At 42.2% G+C, this 23,177-nt stretch overlaps 1 protein-coding gene and 1 long non-coding RNA gene across 3 annotated transcripts in view; one reads left to right on the top strand and one right to left on the bottom strand.

Annotated features, from left to right (window-relative positions):
- The window catches only part of LOC106097525 (uncharacterized), a 59,428-nt gene extending 38,987 nt beyond the window's left edge, over positions 1 to 20,441 (top strand). Inside the window, exons 1-2 of one of the 2 annotated variants that reach the window (XR_002063491.2) lie at positions 20,005 to 20,106; positions 20,210 to 20,319. Coding sequence is in view for 1 of the 2 variants with exons in the window: in XM_019363636.2 (XP_019219181.1) it covers positions 20,210 to 20,223 (14 nt within the window). In the remaining variant the exon portion in view is untranslated. Of the gene's footprint in view, positions 1 to 20,004; positions 20,107 to 20,209 lie in introns of those variants that run through there. The other variant, XM_019363636.2, reaches the window with a different exon arrangement.
- Positions 1,865 to 3,759, bottom strand: LOC109203840 (uncharacterized). The gene is made up of 4 exons (XR_002063496.2): positions 3,413 to 3,759; positions 2,525 to 2,573; positions 2,294 to 2,356; positions 1,865 to 1,903 (listed from the first exon to the last, which is right to left on the bottom strand). It is a non-coding gene; the product is annotated as an uncharacterized LOC109203840 (long non-coding RNA).
- Positions 20,442 to 23,177: the final 2,736 nt, after the last annotated feature.

The following is a 23,177-nucleotide window of genomic DNA, read 5'->3' as shown; positions in this document are numbered from 1 at the left end:
TGTTATCTTGGGAACACTTTACTGTACCTACTTGGGCATGGTTCAGTTCAAATTCAGGTGATTCACTTGTGGTTGTTGCAGTGGCCACTAGGAGGGGATGTGGTCTGGCAGAGCTCAGACTCTTCTTTTTTACATGGCACTCTCTTTGATGTTCATCAATGGCTTCCTGAACTTCCATTACTGACCACTTACTAATGGGCTTACATTTGAAGACACAGGCGAGGCTGGGATCAGGACAGTTTCTGATAAACATCATGGCTATTTCTGCCTCCATGTTCTCCATTTTGCCTCCCTGGCGCTGTAAGTGCCTATCAGCTGCTTCAGCTGCGATATTAAGTCTCACCCAATAGTCTACTGGTGTTTCTTTTGCAACTGGTTGGGTGGCATAGAAGTCAGCCAATGGTTGACAAGAACCAGGGCTCTCACTAAAATACCGCCTGAGTATGGCATAGATGGTCTCAGGGTTGGTCACCGCACCAGAAGATGAGTTGCTTTTCAAACCCACCCTAACAATGTTTTTAGCTCTGCCGAGGAGATGGTTCAAGATTTCATCCACTTGCATGGCTCCAGACAAACCTCTCTTCTGCAAATACACTTCCATCATATCTATCCACTCATGAACAGAGTACTTATCTGCGTCATCACCTCGGTACATAGGTGGGTCTTTGATATCTTGCCTGACCACTAGGTTCATTTTGGAGAAGTCGAGAGTGGTATCAGGGCCCTTAACTTTGGGAGACTCAGTTGGAGCTGTCTGGTTTGGACCAAGCGGGACTTGACTGGATAATAACCGACTAGCGATTGATTCACCTATCTGAGTCCCCAGCTCACCAATAAGCTCACGTAGCTCCTTGTGTGTGCTGTCATCACTCAAAGCAGGGGTTGAAAACTGGCGCCCACACTGTAAAATCTAATTAGTTCCCAGAACTCAAAAAAATTATGGAAACTCGTTGCCTCAAAAAAATTGAGTAAAGCTTAGCTAAAAATGACTAAGTTAGGACAACGTATTTATTTTGAGTACTCTGTACAAGCTCATTTGTTCCCAGAACTCAAAAAAATTGGATCAAGTTTACGTAAGATGACCAAGTTAGGACAACTTACTCATTTTGAGTACACTGTACTCAAAATGTACACAGCCGTGTTAGTTCCCACAACTCAAAAAAATTATGGAAACTCGTTGCCTCAAAAAAACTAAGTAAAGCTTACTTAGGATGACTGTTAGGACAACTTATACATTGCAAGTCTGCAGTATTAAGAATAACTTGATATTTCTGACTTTCTGACAATACTAATTGTTTACCTACTGACAAACATTTCAAGTTCAACTAAATGAAAAAACAATTTGTGGTACCATGAATATCATTAAAAATAATTAACAACACTTTTGTAATGATGTTAAAATGAGCACAACTTTTATTTTCAAACACAACAAAGTACAACAGCCAACATACTGGACACTGTTCTGCTGAATAAAAATGATATTGCCATCACTGTTATAATCTTACAACGAAACAAAGTCTTAGATGTAATTATTCTGAAAATAAGTTTAGGCCTACCACAAGTTTGTTTTGTACTTACATTACTTATATAATCAACATAAAATATTTATTGTTCTGTCACAAGTGCAGTCTCTAATTTAAACAACACATTCGTTTTTCATTCCAACACAGGAGCTGGAATGTTGTAATATTTTAAGGATGGCTTGTTTCCAGTCCAGGCATTACTGCCTGAATGACTGTCATGGATCGAGATGATCCAAATGTAAGTGCAGAAGAAAGTCTTTAACTTCCCTTAAGTACAGTTGCAGTGGATGTGGGTTGGAGATGCAATGAGCTTGAACCTGCAGGTGACCACCTTCACTGACCACACCATCTGTGACGGAGGACTCATCTCTCCTGGTGTCCTGCAAGCAAACAATCATATTTTTTGGAACATGAACTTAATTGCTTTCTTAAAACATTTTTTCTGCATTTGGTATAAAACAGACTCCAATTTAGACAATCTCAGGCTCCCTCCCCGCCGGAGAGGTGACATTCAATGTCCCAATTGTCAGTCTGGATAGCTGTGACCAACACACAATATTGTCATGAAAGAATAACTTTAAAAAGTGCTATGCAAACATGGGCAATAACTTTCATTCTAATGATGTGCAAAATGATTTGGGCACAAAACAAATTTTGCTGTTAGAAAACTTGCAGACTTCACTATATACAGTGTAGACCCTCTAAACTAAGTTTGGGGGATGTGATCTTTCAAGAAATGCAGACCAAACTGTTGTTGTTTGTTTACTTACACAGCATGTCTTGTAGAATTAACTGGAGTCGAAGCAACAGCATCGTGCAGTCACATCTCAAGTCTAATAACAGAAGACAGGAAAAGATCAGTAAAGAAACAACTTCCCCAAACCAAAGCACAAATAAAACAATAAGTAAAACAGGCTGATCTAAAGTATGATTAAAGTTCGGCCTGGTTAATATAAATGTCACTGACAGTTACTAATATATTGGAAAACCAAAACACTTACCACTGAGTTGATGTCTTTCTGTCCAACAACAGGAGTGCTGGTCCCGAGCCTCAAAGACAATAAGAAGCAAGCAGAGGGAGAAAAAACAGAACATTTTTCAGAAACTGATTTGATCCTTAATGGCTGTGCAATCATTGTAACATAGAGTTCGCTTATGTTGTTAAATAAAGGCTAGATTTGACATTAGTAGATGCCACAGATGTTCTAAAGCTGCCACAAAGCATGAAAAAATAGACGTCTCCGAAAACGTCGGAGCATTTTTGCAAATATGTCATGTCTTGATAAATCGAGCAGATATTTGAACTTTACACAGCTACATTCTCGCCTGAAAATATCTTAAAAGTTTATTTTGTGACCCAGAAAAAGTAATACGTTTTTCAGCGGTGCTCCTCCGCCATTGCCGCGCTTACAAGTGCGCACAGGCTCCGACAACCGTGGCCGACAAATGCGATCCTCTTTTTCACCAGACTACCCTTTCTGGGTCACAAAATAACCTTTTAAGATATTTTCAGGCGAGAATGTAGCTGAGTAATGCTCAAATATCTACTTAATTTATCAAAATATCACATATTTGCAAAAGTGCTTCCACGTTTTCGGAGAGCTCCGTTATTCACCCCCCACACCCACCCCACCCCTAACGGCTGCACCTCCCAAAGAATTTTGTCTGGGCTCTTATCTCACTTATTTATTTCAAACAATCAACAAAAAAATTCACCGACATAGTTTTATGTAAGGTTTTTAAGGCTGTGGTGTTAATTTTTAAGTAACATGAGCACAGCGGCAGCAGCAACGCTAGGCTAACACTAACTAGCTAGCAAGATTATAAACCTGGTGCTAAACTAAGAGAAGCCACAAAATCAGTTTGAATACGAGTAAACATTTACTCACCAAGTCAGTAAAGATCCACAGCAATGACAACAATAATATCTCCAGGTTTGCTCAATATATTCCATAACAAATGCTGGCGCCATGAACATGCGGACTGATCCGGGAGGGAGGAGGACGGTAGTCACGTGGCATTTTCAAAACACATCTTTCATCCTTCCGCCCTGAGAAGCAAAACTTCCAGCTTACTTAGTTTTTCTAAGTTAGGACAACTCAAATTAATCGAGTTTATCAGCATTTTTGCATAAAAAGTACTGGTAACTTATTTAAATTGAGTTCTAATAACAAATTGATAAAAATTGAGTTCAGCCTATTTAATATTTTTAATTAAACACAATATTACATTTTACAGTGCATGAGCATTATTTTGAATAATGTCATCTGATTCTGATGGCTCATCATGAGACATTATGGACCTGTCCCTAACTTCATCTGCCCCAGACAGTCTCCAACCTCTCCCAGCAACTGGTGTGAAAAGGTTAAAGGAGCCTTGGCCCCTACCAGTCATGTTACTCACAGGAAATTAACAATAACTACAAAAACAATTGGAAACAGGAAAAATACGAAAGTGCTTATCACCCAGGAAAATACAACACATGTAAATGTAGCCCAGTTAAACCCTAACACATATATCTGGGAGAAATGTCTATTAACAAAACACTGAGGATTTTTTTTAAAAGGATCCACAAGATAATTTGGCTGATATCGCAGGTGTCAGAAGTGTCCAGCTCAACCTCAGCGATCGGCAGCGGCTGATCAGATGGATCCGGGTCACGGCACCACTTTTATGTAGCAGATTTCGAACGGTTGACTGCGTTGTGACGACAGACACAGACTGGCTGGAAACTGGATTTATTTCTAAAACACAAAGTGGAGCAGCAAAATCAGTGTCACACAGCAACAGCACGCCTCTACTCATCCCAGTGTGGAGTCCATGCAGCACTGGCTACAATATATAAAAGAAAATACAATCTATCAAAACAACGGTGTGGTTTTTCTCAACAGCCACATTTAAATCAAACGTTATAGTGGGGTAAAACAGAGACAAAGATGAAGCAAGGTGCAGTCAAAAATAAGCCACTAATAATAACTTATAATATTCAAATTCCCACTAAGATGGATCAAATACACAATACATATTCAAACAACTTTAACTTTTACCAACATGGCTGAAAATGCTATTCAGTGTGCAGCCTCAGATCATGAACTCATTATACACAGAAAACAAAAACTATACATTTACACATACCTAAAACACAAAGTGGAGCAGCAAAATCAGTGTCACACAGCAACAGCACGCCTCTACTCATCCCTGTTTAGCACAAGTAAGGAACACATAAACGGATGGTGTAACAGATAAAAGGCAGTTCCAATTACTATTTTCCTCGTTCAAAGTAATCAAAAACACTTTGGGAGCTTTAAGCCAAAAGAACTAATACTTATTAAAGAAAAATACACCAAATTTAAGCGTATAATTTAATACAGGGAGAGGAGCTACAGAGAGTGTGCCTCACCAGTGTGGAGTCCATGCAGCACTGGCTGGGAACCCCCACACATGCAGCATGTTTACAAGTGGTGTCACACTGATCAATGCCTCACTTCAACAGTGACATGTGGAACCTTAGTTTTACAAAAATTAAATTTACACAATAAAAAAAATAAACTATATACAATACAGTTTTGAGAATGTTCACACTCAGTATATTATATCCCAGCTACAGAAGCTGAAACAGCATCCGACTTCCTCGATCGTTTACGCCCAGTTTTTAGACAACATTCAGGATTAAACTATGAGGAAGGCCCAGACACCCCGTATCAACAACATTTAAAAAATGCATTCCTGAATGGCCTTCTGCCAGCTGTAAAAGCACACGTAGAGAAACATTGGGTAACCATGAACATTGGATTATTGCCTGATGCATTACAATATGCAGAGCACGCTACTCGTGTGTTAAAGAAAAAAAATAAAGGGAACGTTTTTTCTGTGGATCCTGAAACAGGATTCATAGCCTTTGCAGGAGGATATAGAGGCCCAAGACAGGGACAGCAGAGAAACAGAGGAAGGAGAAGAGGAGGTTTTAGAGGTGAAAACAGAGGAGGCGGATATCGAGGAAAGGGAGAGAATGACAGAGAAAGATATGAAAGTGACAGAGAGAGAGATAATACTTGTTGGAACTGTGGTAAAGAAGGACACATTGCAAGGAACTGCAGGAATAGAGGAGAGAAACAACAGGATTGACTAGGAAAGGGACAAGAAGAAGAACAGGCAAAGGATGACATTTTTAATATAGAACAATTAGTTCTAGATTCAGAGCACAAACCTACTATAATTATCTATGTAAATGGTCAGCCTATGACCATGCTATGTGATACTGGTGCATGTAGAACAGTCCTACATGAAAAACCAAAGGGATTGAAATTTTCAGTGGACACTGTAATTGTAAAATCAGCCTCAGGACATACAAATGTACAGCCGCTTACCGTTCCGCTGATACTGGAGGAAAGGAAAAGTGGTAGAAAATGCAAAAATGAGTGCATCTATGACCCATCCTGCCCAGTTAATTTGTTAGGCAGAGATAGTTTAGAAAAACTAAAAATAGGAGTAGTACCTGGTGAGAATGGCATGCACGCAGAGTTAATGCTGTGTGAGGAGGAATCAACAAGCCAATCTCCTTTTTACTGCAAAGGGAATGGTGAGCCCCATTATTACTGGACTTTAGATCTGCCACCATTAGAACCCTTGCAGCGATTAGCAGAAAAATATTTGCCACCAGCCTCTCAACAACTAGCGTGCACAGACTATCATAACACTTTGAGATTTAAACAAAGCCCAAGTCCTGATCCTCCATATGACAAAGAAGTGCACAGACTAGGCCCACAAAGATTAACTTTACAACACCTGTATGTAACTAAAAGCGGCAATGCCGTATGCTCTGTAATACAGAATGATAAAACACAAGAGTTAAACCGAATGGCAAAACCACACGTCTCAGTAGCACGAAACAATGTCACTGATTGGAAACATTTGGGCCATGTACTAACTCAAGTAGAGAGAGATAGATATGAAAAAACTGAGGACACACATGAAGGTTGGTTGCAAGGTCGTAGAACAGGATGTATGAGATACACATTAGGTTGGGTAGTGACAACTAAACCTGCAACACACCTTATTGATTTTGCAGACTCTCATTTATTAAGCTCCAGCATTGAATGATATGCAGTGACAGTGGAGACATACCCTGAGCTGAAACAGCTGCCTGAAACATTATGGTCCACAAGTCAAACAGATGTAGGCCTGATTAAAACAGCAGATCAAGTACGAGTGAAAACAACAACCATGTACAGGCCTTTGAAACCTCAGTACCCTCTTACTTCAGAAGCTAAGGAAGGCATCACACCAGTAATAACAGACATGCTAAAAGCAGGGATTTTAATAAAAACAACGAGTTCAACATGCAACACTCCAATATTTCCTGTCAAGAAAGCAAACACAGGGAAGTATAGACTAGTGCATGATCTCAGAGCTATTAATGAGATAACGGAACAGATACCGCCTGTTGTAGCTAATCCCCACACAATTTTGAATCAGATTACTCCCAAAGAACAATGGTTCTCAGTGATAGATCTATCAAATGCATTCTTTTCTGTGCCTCTACACCCAGATTCACAACACTTATTTGGATTTACATTTAATGGACAAAAATACACGTACACACGTCTACCTCAAGGGTTTCAGAACAGCCCCACTTTGTATGCTGAAGCTCTACGAAAATCAATGTCATCATGTAAACTGCCAGCTCCAGGCCAATATTTGTTGTATGTAGACGATATTCTAATCACCGGAGACACAGAACAGAGTTGCAAAACAAATACATTGACAGTATTACATCATTTAGCCGAGCAAGGTCACAAGGTTTCTCAACATAAGCTGCAACTATGGAAAGCAGAAGTAACATACTTAGGGCACACGCTGTTAGGGCAGGGAAAGAAACTACTAGACTCAAGAAAGCTAGCAGTACAAAATGCCCCCAAACCCCAGACAAAACAGCAAATGATGAGTTTTCTAGGACTGTGCAACTTTTGTAGATCATGGATACCTGAGTATGCATTAAAGGTACAGCCTTTACAGAATATTATTTATGGAAAAAATTTAGGGTTAAAAGATAAAGTAACCTGGTCAACAGAAGCATCTACAGCTTTTGAACACTTGAAAACCGTGCTGCAAACTAATATTGTTTTAGCTTTGCCAGATTATGACAAACCTTTCTATCTACATGTAGATGGAGGAGGAGGTTATATGAAAGCAGTTTTAACACAAACATTCGGTGAAAAACAGCGTCCACTAGCATTCTATTCATTAAAACTGGACTCTGTTGCAGCTGGCCTCCCAACATGTGTACAGGCCTGCGCAGCTGCAGCAGAGGCAGTGCAGAAATCAGCTGACATTGTTTTAGGACACACTCTGATAGTTAAGGTACCACATGCAGTAACCTCAATACTGCTACAAGCAAATCTGTCGTACCTTACGCATGCCAGACAACTATCATATGTGGGTATTCTGTTGTCACAATCCCACATAACGATAGAAAAGTCTGGACAGCTGAATCCAAGCACACTTTTAGCTACACCAAATGATGGTCAACCGCACTGTTGTATGCAGAAGTTAGATGAGGAAACGAAACCACGAGCTGACATTTATAGCACACCACAGCCTGGCTTCCTTGACATTTTTGTAGATGGCTCAGCATCTAAAGATAGTTTTGGTCGGAACTGTGTAGGCTATGCCGTGACAACTAGTGACACCATAATAGAAGCAAAACCATTAACTACCTCACACTCAGCACAAAGTGCAGAACTAACAGCTGTGATAAGAGCATGTGAACTACATAAGGAACAGAATATCAACATTCATACTGATAGCCAATATGTCTACTCTGCTGTACATCATTTTGCCAAGATATGGCAGAATAGAGGTATGGTGACGTCAACAGGACGCCCAGTTCAGCACGGAAGTCTACTTAAAAGACTGCTAGAAGTAATAACCTTACCGAGTAAACTAGCTTTATGCAAATGTGCTGCACATCAGACGGATGTGTCAGACATAACAAAAGGAAACAACTTTGCAGACAAAGCAGCAAAAGCAGCTGCGAACAAAACAGAAAGTGCACTAATAATGGAAACAAACGCACAGATACCAATAGACATACTGAAAAATGAACAAAAAGCAGCTCCATTAAATGAACAAAAGAAATGGTTAAAATGCGGAGCAATTTTACAAGATGACCTAATGATGTGTGACGGAAAACCAATACTACCGAAGTCGTTACATAAAACAGCGGCCCTGGTGACACATGGAGTTACTCATGTGTCAACAGGAGGGATAGTAACTATAGTCACTAAACACTTCTACACTATAAATTTTGAAACTTCAGCAAAAGAATTTGTAAGAACATGCATGACCTGTCAAAGACATAACTCACAAGGGAATTTAAGACCCAGAAGAGGTCATTTCCCTACACCACCTCATCCTTTTCATACAATACACATGGATTTCATTGAACTAAATGAATGTCAAGGCTCAAAATACGCATTAGTAATCATAGATGTATTTTCAAAATGGCCTGAAATCTATCCAGTAAAGAAAGCAGATGCCATTTCAGTTGCTAAATGTCTGTGTAATCACTTCATTTCAACCTATGGCATCCCAACTCTGATAAGATCAGACAATGGGACCCATTTTGTAAATGATGTAATTAAAAAAGTCTCAGAAGCACTAGGATTTAATATCAAAAACCACTGTGCCTATCATCCACAAAGTGCAGGATTAGTAGAAAGAACAAATTGCACAATCAAGCAGAGACTTAGGAAGTGTATGGAAGAAACAGGAAGACCGTGGCCTGAATGTGTAGGCCTGGTAAAAATGTGGATGAGATTAACACAAGGATCTCAGAAGCTCACACCGTTTGAGATCATCCATGGTAGACCATTTCCACTACCTATAACGAGTGAACCTTTAACTAAATCTTCTAGAGAAACCACATTAGCAGAATAGATGACTAAACTGCTAGAAAACAAAGAAATCGTTCTGAATAATAAACTGCCAGAGGACTTTCCTCCAGTGTCTTGCAGGTTGAAACCAGGTGATTGGATCCTAATCAAGGTGCTCCAGAGGAAAAATTGGAGTTCACCCCGTTGGGAAGGACCATACCAAGTGCTTCTAACCACTCCCACAGCATGTAAGATCGCGGAGCGACCATCCTGGATACATCAAAGCCACTGTAAGAAAGTGAGTGAGAGCATAGACTAATAGACGGCGATTCCCCTACCTTCTGGTGATCCATAAAGTGGAGAAAGGGCCGATTGGGTATACCCCGCCCTTTACTTCTTGCTTGTGGTCTACTCATCAGAGGAGCTAGGTGTATCAGGTCATCATGAAGCTGCTTTTGATCTCATTGACATTGGCAGCCCTGGTCGCAGGATGTCTAATACTGCTCAAGAAGAACGATGGACCTCGCAAGAAAAGAGCCTGGACACATGATAATTCACATCATTATGCTATGACACAGGATAACATCCACCCCTGGATGAACAACGCATGGTATCGATATATACATGACAGCACACCCAGGAAAGATTGCTATGTTTGCTCCCATATGCCCCCAACGACACAATATGCCACCTTGTACGCGAAGGCAATGAACATAACTCAGGCAAAGTGTGCCGCAAGTTATGCCAGCCTTGGGTATCAATACCAGGGAATTGTGATCAACAATGGTGAACCTTTCCAGATAGGATTACGAAATGGCACATGTGACGAATGGTTCTGGGTTGACTTGAAAGTGAAGCACAGGAGTAAGGCTGGATCATTCCCAGTCTTTCTCGAAAACAATGGGAATTTGAACCACACCCTATGCTACCACCAAGAGAACGGATCCACGCCAATGGGAAACACCACCAACTGCAAAGCAGTACAGACACACGCTCCTGGAGGACCAGTGAAGAGCAGCAACATCTCGAATGGCACCTATTGGGTGCAAGGAATGGCCTGGCTCTGTGGCCAACGAGCCTATTTCATTCTTCCTAAGAATTGGACAGGTCAGTGCGCTCCCATTTTCATATCTGACCACACTTTTAAAATAACCGTAGACACCACGTCGATAACAAGGAAAAGACGAAGCACCTCAGACCCCAAGCTGCATGATTCCATATGGGGTTCCGATGTCCCAGAGGAATTTAAACTTTGGACTGAAAGACAAAAGGTTGCTCACGCACTTTTCCCATGGGTGGGAGTAGGAAAACACGCTTTAAGAATAGAGACTCTAAATTACCGTTTCGGACTGTTTCTGAATGCTTCCTGCAAAGTCAACAGCGAACAGAACGAAGAAATAGACGCTCTCAGGATAATGGTTATGCAACATCAGGTGGCGCTTGATATTGTGTTAGCAGAAAAGGGAGGTTTATGTGTACTTTTTAATACTACTTGTTGTACGTACATACCTGATAACATACATTCTAGTAACATGACAGATGCTTTAAAAATTTTAAAACAGCTCCAGAACGTGCAGTCAAAGGAATATGTAGATGGAGGCACTGACTGGCTGAGATGGTTATTAAGTGGCTCATGGACTGTTTTGTTATACAAGGGTCTAATAGTCGTAGGAATTTTACTCCTGTTATTTTGTGTATTTTCAACATGCATTCTTCCATGTTTAAGGAAAATGATTACTAAGATGATTTTTACATCATTAACGGCTTACGTTTCAGTATCAATGAATGAACACAATGATGAGGATGATCCCGATGGAGATGATGATTTTGTGTAAAGTGTTGTAATTATTCATAAACTATGGTTCTAATGACGAAGTGATCGAAAATGTGAAAACAAGAGGTCATATTCTGATATGTGTAAAACCATGATTATGTACACTGCTAAATTCGTAAAAACAGGAGGGAATATGTTAAGAGATTTTACTGTTTTATTATACCTTTGTATAAAGTCTATGTTTTACGTCTTTAGCATACATACTGCTGCAGTGGAAAATAACCACTTTTGTGTAACCGCTTGTGAAACCTGTTTCAACTACTTTTAGAGAAAAACAGGAAACGCCTAAGGAACTTGAAACGAGAAGATTATGCCATATGCATGAGGGCGAAGACGTGCAGTAGAGTTGTCGAAAGGGGAAGCACGCCTTTACCCTTAACAGAGTTATGAAACTATACATTGTGTAAACTATACATTGAGTGTATAAATAAAGAAGGCGGACTACAGTTGTGTGTGAGTCTCACTCAGAGCTCTCACCCATGTACATGCCTTAAACAAGCTTGTTGTCTCTTTCCTTACTTACTGAAACAAAATGCTCCTGACACACTGACAGTCTGGATGGTCTTTTTGATCGACATCATCCAAATCGGATCATGCAGAGACCAGGAAACATCACAGAACAAAAACATTATAAAGTGAAGCATTTAAAGCTGAATGATTTGAAACAGGAAGCTCAAGATACTCATTTGTACAAGAAGTACCTCTGCAAAGACGACATCCCTCCGTACCCCGGACTACTGGAGAAGTTTCACTTGAGTTTCACGTGTCTCGGCTGAAACACGACACATACAAATTAGAAGAGATCAAGAATGACGGAGGCTTCAAGGATCCGAACAGCAGCTCAAAGGATCCAGACAGACTGTCCCTGGTGTGGTGGAGTCTGGCTGTGGCACCAGAGGAGATCCAGTCAGCTGAGAGGAGGCTCCTGGAGGAGGCCTTCCCAAACCGGACCGAGGAGCAGGCCCGGAGGCAGCAGGGCTTCCTGTGGAAGTTCGCCTCGTCTCCAGCCTTCAGTGAGAAGTCCAGGTATGGATCGTACCGCTTCACCTTCACAGTGCAGGAGGTGCAGGAGGTGCTGGAGGCCTACAGCGAGCAGGTACTGATTCCTTCAATGTAAATTAACACTTACAGAAGAGTTCAATAAAGTTTCAACTTTTTAAACTTGATTTTGTCAGTAGTTTGTCAGCTCCACCTCAGTGGAACATTTTGTGTATTATGTGTTTGATTGAGACACTAAACAACCAGAAAATCACATAAAAAACTGCAGAAAATGATTTAAATGAAATCATCATTTAAAACTGCATTTTGTATTTACTTGTTATAGGAGCCATATAGAGTGTGGTGATAAGGTAGTGTGTGTATGGTGTTGCATGTCTATTCCTGGGATTGTGGTTGGCACTCCTGTCATGTGTCAGCTGTTTAATGAATGAGTAGGAAATATATTCAGTTGTTTTCATGGAGGATGGGTGAATAGGGAGAGTGTATTTGTGCAGTAAATGCTCAAGAAAATGTTTGGAAACTGGATCTTTTGCTGGTTTGTTTTAGAGTGAGTCACCAAAGAGGCACTCATACTTCAACCTCGAAATGGCTTAATTGGTGTCACTCAAGCCTTTTGGGTTGTCTTTGTCTGATGATCTAAGGAACATGGAAAGAAAAGTGAATGGACTCCACTGAGTTTCTTGAAGACGTTTCACGCTCAGACAAAAACTGGTTCATTCCAAGGACAAAACTCCCACACACAAACTCAACAATGTAGTGTATGCTGTACATTGCGGCGAGCAATGCTCAGACTTCTAGTTTTTTGAGATCCTTCCCAGATGCTTCAACACCCACTCAGGTCTTGGGTCCTTTGTTCCCAGTAAGTCACATGATAGGGTGTGACAAGGTCTCACAATGGGTTCACCTGAAACCCTGGCTGATTGTGGCCTACACCCGTTTTCACACCTTGACTCGTGTGATTAGGCAGAGGATCAATAGGGGGTCCATGACCCTCTTAGGGACACTCCCACTAGGCCATAAATCCTGGGACTCTCCGTCATTCGCTCATAGAACTGAAAAAGCTTCTCGGATGAAAGGTAAACTTAAAGAAGATGCTTTTCTTTCCAAGCTCCTTAGACTACCATGACCCGGATGACTGAGAACCTACAAAGACCAATTTGACTGATGATCCAAAACATTTAAGTGTGACAAATAAATATGCGAAAGAACGGAGAAAAGCACAATTTGTTCCTCTTTCAGTTTTGCTCCGGCACCCCGCCCATCATGCGTGTTCTCAGGACTTCCCTGTACAGACAGGAAGTGATGTATGCTGTGCTGGTTCACAGCTCAGCCAATGACGAGCTCTTCTCTGAGTATCCCATCCTGTCCAACGCTCCAAACACCGTCTATGCTTATAGGGACGGATGCTTCATCTGGAACCCCGAAGCCATGTGTGAGAAACACTGGTAAAAACAGATGTTACCACACACACACACGCACGCACGCACGCACGCACGCACGCACGCACACACACACACACCATTCTATTTAAAAACCAATAAAATCTGAAAATCTTCTCAGACTCTTTCATAATCAGCTGATTTTCTTTATATGTACTGAAGTCCGGCAACATTTGATGTATGTTTCCTGATCTTATGACACTTTTTAAAAATACTAAAGTTAAACTTTGAGGATTCTGAGAGCGTCTGCTGGGAGCTCAGACTTGATTGGTGTGTATGTGGAATGACCCTAATGACCCCACCACATGACCTTTAACACTGTGAGCTCATTCAGACGCTGCTTCCTCTCAGGTATGAGCTGATCCAAAGACGTGAAGAGAACCTGATGGATGCCGAGGAGGTCGCTGGGAACGTTCAGTTTTATGTTTGGGACCACGACACCATCGCCCTGCATGTGGAGGGCGGACAGGTATCTTCAGTGCTCGTCCTCCTCACTCCTCACACGCCTGAGGATTTCCACATCAGGGATATTTTGTGTGTTTAATCATCTTAAAGCTGGAAGAAGCTTTTCTCTCCACTGGAGGAGAATTTTTCTCTTTCTGAGTTTCGCAGGCGACAAATTAATAATTGAAACTCAGATTCTTGTCTTTGCATGTTTATGCCAGTGTTAGGGTGTGTTTGGAGGTGTGATTACTGTCACGAGTGGTGCGAGGATGGACCCAAAAGCCGACACAAGACCCAAAATACACTGAGTTATTGTTTGGCAGGAAACAACGTCACACAGGGAGAGTCACACGGGGCAGGGCCTTCTAAAATGGAGGACAGCAGAGTTAGCTATGGAGCGGAAACTGAGGTGGGGAGTCTGTAATATGATAGGAAAGTTTATCTTGGTTCATGAACGTGAGCAGCAACAGAGGGGAGGAAGGGCTCCGTGGGAGTCGGAGAGTTGCGGGCCTCCAGAGGTGAGGTGATTGATGGTGGAGAACTGGAGGGCAGGCAGGTGAGTTCCATTTCTTTCTAGCTAATTATCTAAAAAATTCTAGAGTCATTGTAAAACAGCTAACTGATCATCTGCAGAGGAACGGCTTACTTGAAAAGCTTTAGGTTTCAAAGCTCATCACAGAAACAGCTTTAGTGAAGGTTACAAATGATACAAATGACAAAATATCCCACGTGTGGTGCTACAAGGGGATTGGAAAAAAAAATTCTTATGGCGTCAGACAGTGGACTCATCTCATGTGCAGTGGGTTGTATCATGTCTATCTAATAGACTCCAATTTGTTCATGTAAATGGAGAGTCCTCTTCACACACTAAGATTAATTATGGAGTTCCACAGGGTTCAGTGGTAGGACCAGTTCTATTTACATTATACAGGGAGTGCAGAATTATTAGGCAAATGAGTATTTTGTCCACATCATCCTCTTCATGCATGTTGTCTTACTCCAAGCTGTATAGGCTCGAAAGCCTACTACCAATTAAGCATATTAGGTGATGTGCATCTCTGTAATGAGAAGGGGTGTGGTCTAATGACATCAACACCCTATATCAGGTGTGCATAATTATTAGGCAACTTCCTTTCCTTTGGCAAAATGGGTCAAAAGAAGGACTTGACAGGCTCAGAAAAGTCAAAAATAGTGAGCTATCTTGCAGAGGGATGCAGCAGTCTTAAAATTGCAAAGCTTCTGAAGCGTGATCATCGAACAATCAAGCGTTTCATTCAAAATAGTCAACAGGGTCGCAAGAAGCGTGTGGAAAAACCAAGGCGCAAAATAACTGCCCATGAACTGGGAAAAGTCAAGCGTGCAGCTTCCAAGATGCCACTTGCCACCAGTTTGGCCATATTTCAGAGCTGCAACATCACTGGAGTGCCCAAAAGCACAAGGTGTGCAATACTCAGAGACATGGCCAAGGTAAGAAAGGCTGAAAGACGACCACCACTGAACAAGACACACAAGCTGAAACGTCAAGACTGGGCCAAGAAATATCTCAAGACTGATTTTTCTAAGGTTTTATGGACTGATGAAATGAGAGTCAGTCTGGATGGGCCAGATGGATGGGCCCGTGGCTGGATTGGTAAAGGGCAGAGAGCTCCAGTCCGACTCAGACGCCAGCAAGGTGGAGGTGGAGTACTGGTTTGGGCTGGTATCATCAAAGATGAGCTTGTGGGGCCTTTTTGGGTTTAGGATGGAGTCAAGCTCAACTCCCAGTCCTACTGCCAGTTTCTGGAAGACACCTTCTTCAAGCAGTGGTACAGGAAGAAGTCTGCATCCTTCAAGAAAAACAGGATTTTCATGCAGGACAATGCTCCATCACACGCGTCCAAGTACTCCACAGCGTGGCTGGCAAGAAAGGGTATAAAAGAAGAAAAACTAATGACATGGCCTCCTTGTTCACCTGATCTGAACCCCATTGAGAACCTGTGGTCCATCATCAAATGTGAGATTTACAAGGAGGGAAAACAGTACACCTCTCTGAACAGTGTCTGGGAGGCTGTGGTTGCTGCTGCACGCAATGTTGATGGTGAACAGATCAAAACACTGACAGAATCCATGGATGGCAGGCTTTTGAGTGTCCTTGCAAAGAAAGGTGGCTATATTGGTGGCTGATTTGTTTTTGTTTTGTTTTTGAATGTCAGAAATGTACATTTGTGAATGTGGAGATGTTATATTGGTTTCACTGGTAAAAATAAATAATTGAAATGGGTATATATTTGTTTTTTGTTAAGTTGCCTAATAATTATGCACAGTAATAGTCACCTGCACACACAGATATCCCCCTAAAATAGCTAAAACTAAAAACTACTTCCAAAAACATTCAGCTTTGATATTAATGAGTTTTTTGGGTTCATTGAGAACATGGTTGTTGTTCAATAATAAAATTATTCCTCAAAAATACAACTTGCCTAATAATTCTGCACTCCCTATACATGCTTCCCTTAGGCAGTATCATCAGAAGACATAGTATGCATTTTCACTGCTATGCAGATGACACCCAACTTTATCTATCCATGAAGCCAGATAACATACACCAATTAGTTAAACTGTAGGAATGTCTCTTTTTTTTTTGCACCTGTCCCATTTAGTTCTTTAGGAATCAGAATTGTTGTCTGAAGGCCAAAAAAGATGCCCAACAGATTTACTTTACCAAGTGGATCATCATGGCCTTGCCATATTGGTCTATTTGATTGACATTTATTATTATTATGTACTTATTTTATTTTATTTTAATTTTCAGTTGTTACACATGGGACAGACATGACTGGGGGATAGAAAAGGGAGAAAGAAAGAGAGGGAGGGAAAGAAAAACAGGGGGGAAGAGGGACAGTGAGAAAAAGCACTTAAAAAATCACCTGGATCACCTGTTGAGAGAAGAAAAAACAGAAGAGAAAACAAGCAAAAAAGAAAGCAACATAATAAACACAACACCATCGCAATAATCTAGCTAACAGTAAATAACAGTAGATACTAAATATTGAATGTTATTGTGCGTGATTACACCTGTGTTTACACCTATATACGTGAACACATTTGTATTCAAAAAGTTTCTCCATGTAACGATCTGCTAGAGGGTGTGGGGAGCCATAGCCCCGTCCCCCAGGGCATGAACCAGGCATTGAGGAGATCCAGGCCCAGACATACAGAGTTCCCCAGAGTGCGAGAGCCCAAGAAGTTCAATCGGAGGGGCAACCGTGCCACCCTCCTGGGAGGAGCTGAGGAGAGCCCTAGATGAGGGGTCATCCAGCAGCCACGGAGAAGAGGCCAGAGGGGGCTGCAGCGACGTCCCCGCAGGCTCTGCCGTCAGCCAGCTGTGCCAGAGTGGAACAAGCCCCAGGCCCAGAGGCCCAAGGGCCCCCCCAGGCCCCGCCAAGCAGCCAAAGGGAGTGAGCCGGTACATACCTGAGAGCCCAGCCCTGGACACCAAGAACCACCAACGCACCGACACCTGAGGGCATCATCCACCGATAGGGAGGGTTGTGGGGGGAGATAGGCCTCCACACCTTGGAGGGCCTGAGATATTCCTAGAGGGGTGGCGTCTAAGACCCGACCTGACTTATAGACACACACGTAAAGGCGCACACAGTGACAAACGTGCATTCCCACCCTCATGCACACATATACAAATAATCAGTACTCACCCAACGTGGAGACAGACATAAATAGACACTGTACACCCAATCATATTCCCCAAACATACTCTATACCCCAGGTTCAGGCATCATCACCGCATCACCACACCTAGACCCAGGAGATGCAACCCTTTTCTCTGGGGTGGAGACAAGCATACCGCTGAGGATGGGGAGTGAAGGAACAGAGGGGCTACTTGCCCCTTACTGGGGCCAGCTCCCCCGCTGACCCCAGTAAGCAGGCACCCCCGTTCTCTGGAATCCACCAACGTCAGGGGTCCCAGGCCCATGTAGACTGGGGCCCACGGCAGCGGCACCGCCCAGTCCCACAGCAGAGAAAACTGCTCCCACTTCATCATCCATTCATCCCCCAGACTACACAAGACAATACACACCCAGCCTGAGTTCATTCTCCACCACTCCTATATCTCTCCCACCACCTGCAGACTGAACTCCTGGAGAGCAGAGAACTTCTGCGAGGATGTAACAACCTCTCCACCAGTTGAAGAGCCCTCCAGTTAGGCTGATGCACCAGAGGCTCCCGACAGGAATGCTCTGACTCCAACTGGTCTGTATCCTGGGAATACTGGCGGGAAAGAGCATCAGGTTTTGGATTCCTGGACCTGGAGCGATAAGAGATAATGAAACGGAACAGACCAAAAAACAGAGACCAGCGGGCTTAGTCAGTGTTCAGTCTCTTAGCTGAATGGAGATAAACCAGATTCTTGGGGTCCATCCAGATGATGGATGGCTGCTCAAGCCAGTGACTCCACTGTTAGTAGTTCTGCGTAACTGATGGTAGACGTTTGCAGAGCCCGGGACGCGTTGTAGCTATTTCTGTGAATCTGTGATGGGCCATTCAGTGACCGCACACACCTTAGTGGGATCGATCTTCACCTGTCCTCCAGACAAAACAAAACCAAGAATAGAGACTGTAGCAGTATGAAAGTCACACTTCTCCGCCTTCACATTGAGACAATTCTCCAGGAGTCATTTAAAAACACTACAGACGTGGACCTGATGCCCTACCTGGGTCTTAGAGAAGACCAAAATATTGTCAAGACTGACAAAAATGAATACATGCATAAATTCTCTAAGCACATCATTAACTAGGGCCTGGAAGACAGCTGGAGTGTTGGTGAGGCTGAAAGGTAAAATTAAATACTCAAAGTGTCCGAGCAGGGTGTTAAAAGCTGTCTTTCATTTGTCACCCTCCCCGATGCAAATGAGGTGGTAAGCATTTCAAAGCTCCACCTTAGTAAGCTGGCTCCATGAAGTGATTTGAAGACAGAGTTAATCAAAGGCAGTGATTTCATTTAATCCATGATACTCTATACAGGCCCTCAGTGTCTCTATTCTGCCCCTCTGTTGTTGCTTTATTGGGTTTGTTTGGCTGGCGCATTTCTCAGTTTTCCCACCAGTGGGCAGTATTACCCCTTGAGTTTTGTGGCTTCTTCTTTAGTTATTTTGTGTGCACTTCACTGCCCCCCTTTGGTGATGTGTTATAAGCAGCAGGAGAAGTTCACGCAGGCAGTGTGAGAAAATGCCTGGAGCAGAAAACAAGCTGCACAACTTTAAGCCCAGTTTACATCGCTGGGGAGTTTGTTGAACCATAATCGGTAAGTAAGCAATGTGTAGCTTTATTTTCTATAAGATTTGTTACTTTCATGTTACTTAAGAGGTTATTTGAACGTATAAGGAAAGATGTTTATGGTGAATGTAAAGCATAAGAAAAGCTATGTTGCTAACTTCTGTTTTTGGTTGCAAAATATGTCGATACTGATGCTTACATATTATTTTACTGTATGTTCACAGTCTTACAAATTAAAAGAGGAAAAAACGGTCTTCAGTTAAAGACACAAAGACAAAGCGATGTGTCCTGTTGTTCCTGGAACCATCTCCTTTTATGTTAAGCTCGCTGCATAGGGTGAATAGCCATACATTCACCGGAGGGCAGCAGAGTCTCTCTTTGCAACAACACCTCACCTACGGGCATGACAGGGACATTAGTGAATATGAATAAATGAACATGTTTTCCGTAAATAAAATAAATGTTTCAGTTGTGTTTGTACTGATAGTTTCATATTGTAGGTTTCATGTGTAAAACTGTTGCTCATCTTCTTTCTCTTTGTTCATATTTTTTTCAGGTACTGAAATTTGATTCTGATGATCTGAGGAAGAACCTCACGTTCTGTGAGCCTGACGCTGTGACAGTCCCTAAATCTGACTTTTATAATTACAAGGATGCTCAAAACCTGGTCGCTCGTTTGTGGCCACTGAAGAAGGAGGTTTCACTCCAGCAGAGAATCAGAGGTAATAAATCAATAATCAATAACAGAGTTCCTGCTTCACCTCCTGACACAGCCGATGAGCTGTGAGCTGTAAACGTCTCCTGATTAACCTTCTTCATCAACAGGCTCTACAGAGTGAGGCTGTCTGTGGGGTTTTTCCACCTTTATTCTCCTTTTCCTGAGCGACTGCAGCATCACTGGCTGCACAGTGAACCATGGTGGAGGTTACACAGAAGGAAGCAGCCGAGAGGAACGAACACAGAAAAACTGTTTCATGTGACTTTTTTATTCGATTAGTTTATTAAAGGTTTATTACATGAATTTCCAAAGTGCGCAGCAAAAGACTAAAGACAGATAAAACACACGTGATGAGTATAAACATGTGATTGTGTGTTTCACTGCACTCTGTCCTGTCTGTGTGTGATGTGTTCATGTGACTGAATCAAAGACTAATTACTTTGTACACACAAAAAGTGGACAATAAAGTTGTTTTGAATATTTTGGCTGTTTTCCGTGGTGTTCAGGTGTCTTCACTGCTCCTCCTCCTCACTCTTCACACACCTGAAGCTTTTCACATCAGATCATTTGTTGCTGTCTTTTTTAAATAAGTCAAACATGTCACTAAAAGTGCTCCGAACGACCATCGATTCCTGATTCTATCAATGTGACGTGTAACAGCACCCCCCCCCCCCCGTGGTCAGAGAGGGTATTACACCCACACTGAGGTTGAGAGAGGTGAAGCACATCAGCAGAGTGTCTGATAGATGACATTCAACTAAAATGAAAATAAACCAGTAACCTGAAAAGGAACCGAGAGGAAACTGTTCCTAATCTTTTGCCTAAACCATCATTTCTTTGAAAACTCACTCAGCTGTGCCTTCATGCAGTTTCCACTTAAACACTGTTTCTGTTCTTTGTATTTTGATGAGTTCCAGCTTTTGTTCCATGTGATGTTCACAGCTTTGAATTTACTTGATCATCTTTTTACAGACAAACATCCTGCTGCTGATCAGGTCAAATGTGTTTCTCAGTCCTGGATATTTCATGTGAGGATCTCGTGTACCTGTGGAGTTATTCAGGATCACACATGTTCACACTCACCTGCATCTTGTTCAAGTCGCTGTAGCTCCGAGACAAACATGCATGGCTTCATTAAATACACTAAAGTTATTTTAATATAACAGTTCAGTGTGATTTTTTTTATTTAAACGGGTTTTGCAGCATTTGAGTGCAACATGTGATGGTTAGCTAACAGCCTGACAGTGAAATGTCTCTAGATGTATAGGGATTTGGTGTTGTCTCAAACACAAAGCAGTGTTTATATAAAAGTCTGTTCTTGCTCTTGACGAAGGCGGTCGCACTTTTCTCCTCTCCTCCTCTCCTCTCCTCTCCCTTAGCTTCCCTGCGTAGCCTCTTGTGTCCTTGTCTAGTCTTGTGTTTTTGTATTACTTTCCCCTGGAACACTCTCTCACAGTCTGTTCTCTAAAACCTAAAAGAGGAATTATGGATTTGATCAACTGGTCTCTGAATGCAATTGACACACTTTTCTCAACGAGAAGTCTGGGCTCGGGTGAGCCTGAGTGCTGAAGATATCTACCTATTTGGAACCATGATAACAGGGTTCTGGCTGATCAGAGCTGGCTTGGCCCTGACTTACCGGAGAACTAAGAAAGCGGAACCGGCTGTTCAAACCCCCACAAGGCTGCCCGCTGGGATTGAAACGATGGGAAGAGGCGTGAGTTTCTCAAAATGGGCTCATTGAGTGCAGCACGGATAAGATCTTAGAAAGGCTTACGGCTGCCGTGAATACTCAGAATAAGACCTCTGAGTGCAAACTGGATTACATCTCGGAAGGGCTCGCTCGGCATAACATCTCTGAGCGTAAATTGGATGACATCTCGGGGAGGCACACTGTCGTGAGTTCTCAGAATCGGCTCTTTGGGCACAAGAATGACAACATCAATAGAGCGCAAGTATGGCGAAGCTCGCGGCTCTCCAACGGGAGATTGAGAGACCAGTGTTGGACTGTAGAACTGCTTGGAAATTTATATGAGTTGTTCGCACTAAAGTAAAAAGCTGGAGCTGAACAAAACACCCTGATAACGACTGTGTTTACACTGTTCTTCCCTTTCTATGCAAGGCCACCTGGGTTGGCTGGAAGACTGTTTACTTAGCCTGGCAGGGCGAAGGACACTGTCTCAGCTGAACTCTGGACACACACACACACACACACAGACACACAGACATATATACACATGCAGACATACACTCATCCCCCCTCCAAACGCCTTCAACGCTTATTCCCCTCTGATGCTGACGGTGGATCATGGAGACCAGCACTTATGCTGCAGGCCCGGATGTACTGTCTACATCGGCTGTCTCTTACCCTTTACCCACCCCTGTTGCTTGTCATGTGTTTCTTTGGTGTATTAAGAGTTTTTTTCATGTGCTATGTGCAGAGGTGTTTTTTTTCTGTTCTCAAACTGATCTCCCTGTTGGAGCTCAGTTTGGGGGGAGTTATTTTTTTTTCTCCTTATCTTTCCTCATGTGGTGCATTTTCCATTGTTATACCTCTCTGACCTGTCTTCCCCATGTGATGTTTTTGTGTTATGTATGTTTGGTCGGAGGGTAAGATGGCGCCGCCATTGCGTGCAATAGGTCGGCAGCCTTATGAAATTTCCCCTTGTGGGACTAATAAAGGTATATCAATCAATCAATTGTCAAGAGGAGAAATATTTTACTGCTATTATTTGCTGCTATTAGTATAATCATCATTACCATTTCATTATTAATAGTGATGTTGCATCCAGATGCATTCAGATGTTCAAATATATTGGTATTATATCAGTCTTTATTACAGGTCCAAGAAGAACCACTTTAAACTGTTGAGTTGAATTTATAATCTTAAATGTTTATATGCAGACTGCATGGTGAAAGAAAAGGCCCCCACGTAGAGTAACTCTGTGCCAAAATGAGACAGGAAACACTTCTGCAAGGCATGCTTCTGCAGAAGTGAAACCGAAAGCAGAGTCTGAGTGTAAGAATTTTGAGCAGGTTATTTTATTATGCATTTATCTTTGACTAAGCTTTGAT

Source organism: Oreochromis niloticus, linkage group LG10, assembly GCF_001858045.2.
Source record: "Oreochromis niloticus isolate F11D_XX linkage group LG10, O_niloticus_UMD_NMBU, whole genome shotgun sequence".
NCBI lineage: Eukaryota > Metazoa > Chordata > Actinopteri > Cichliformes > Cichlidae > Oreochromis > Oreochromis niloticus.
The sequence above is the reverse complement of the archived record's forward strand: the minus strand, read 5'-3'. Positions and strand labels throughout refer to the sequence as shown.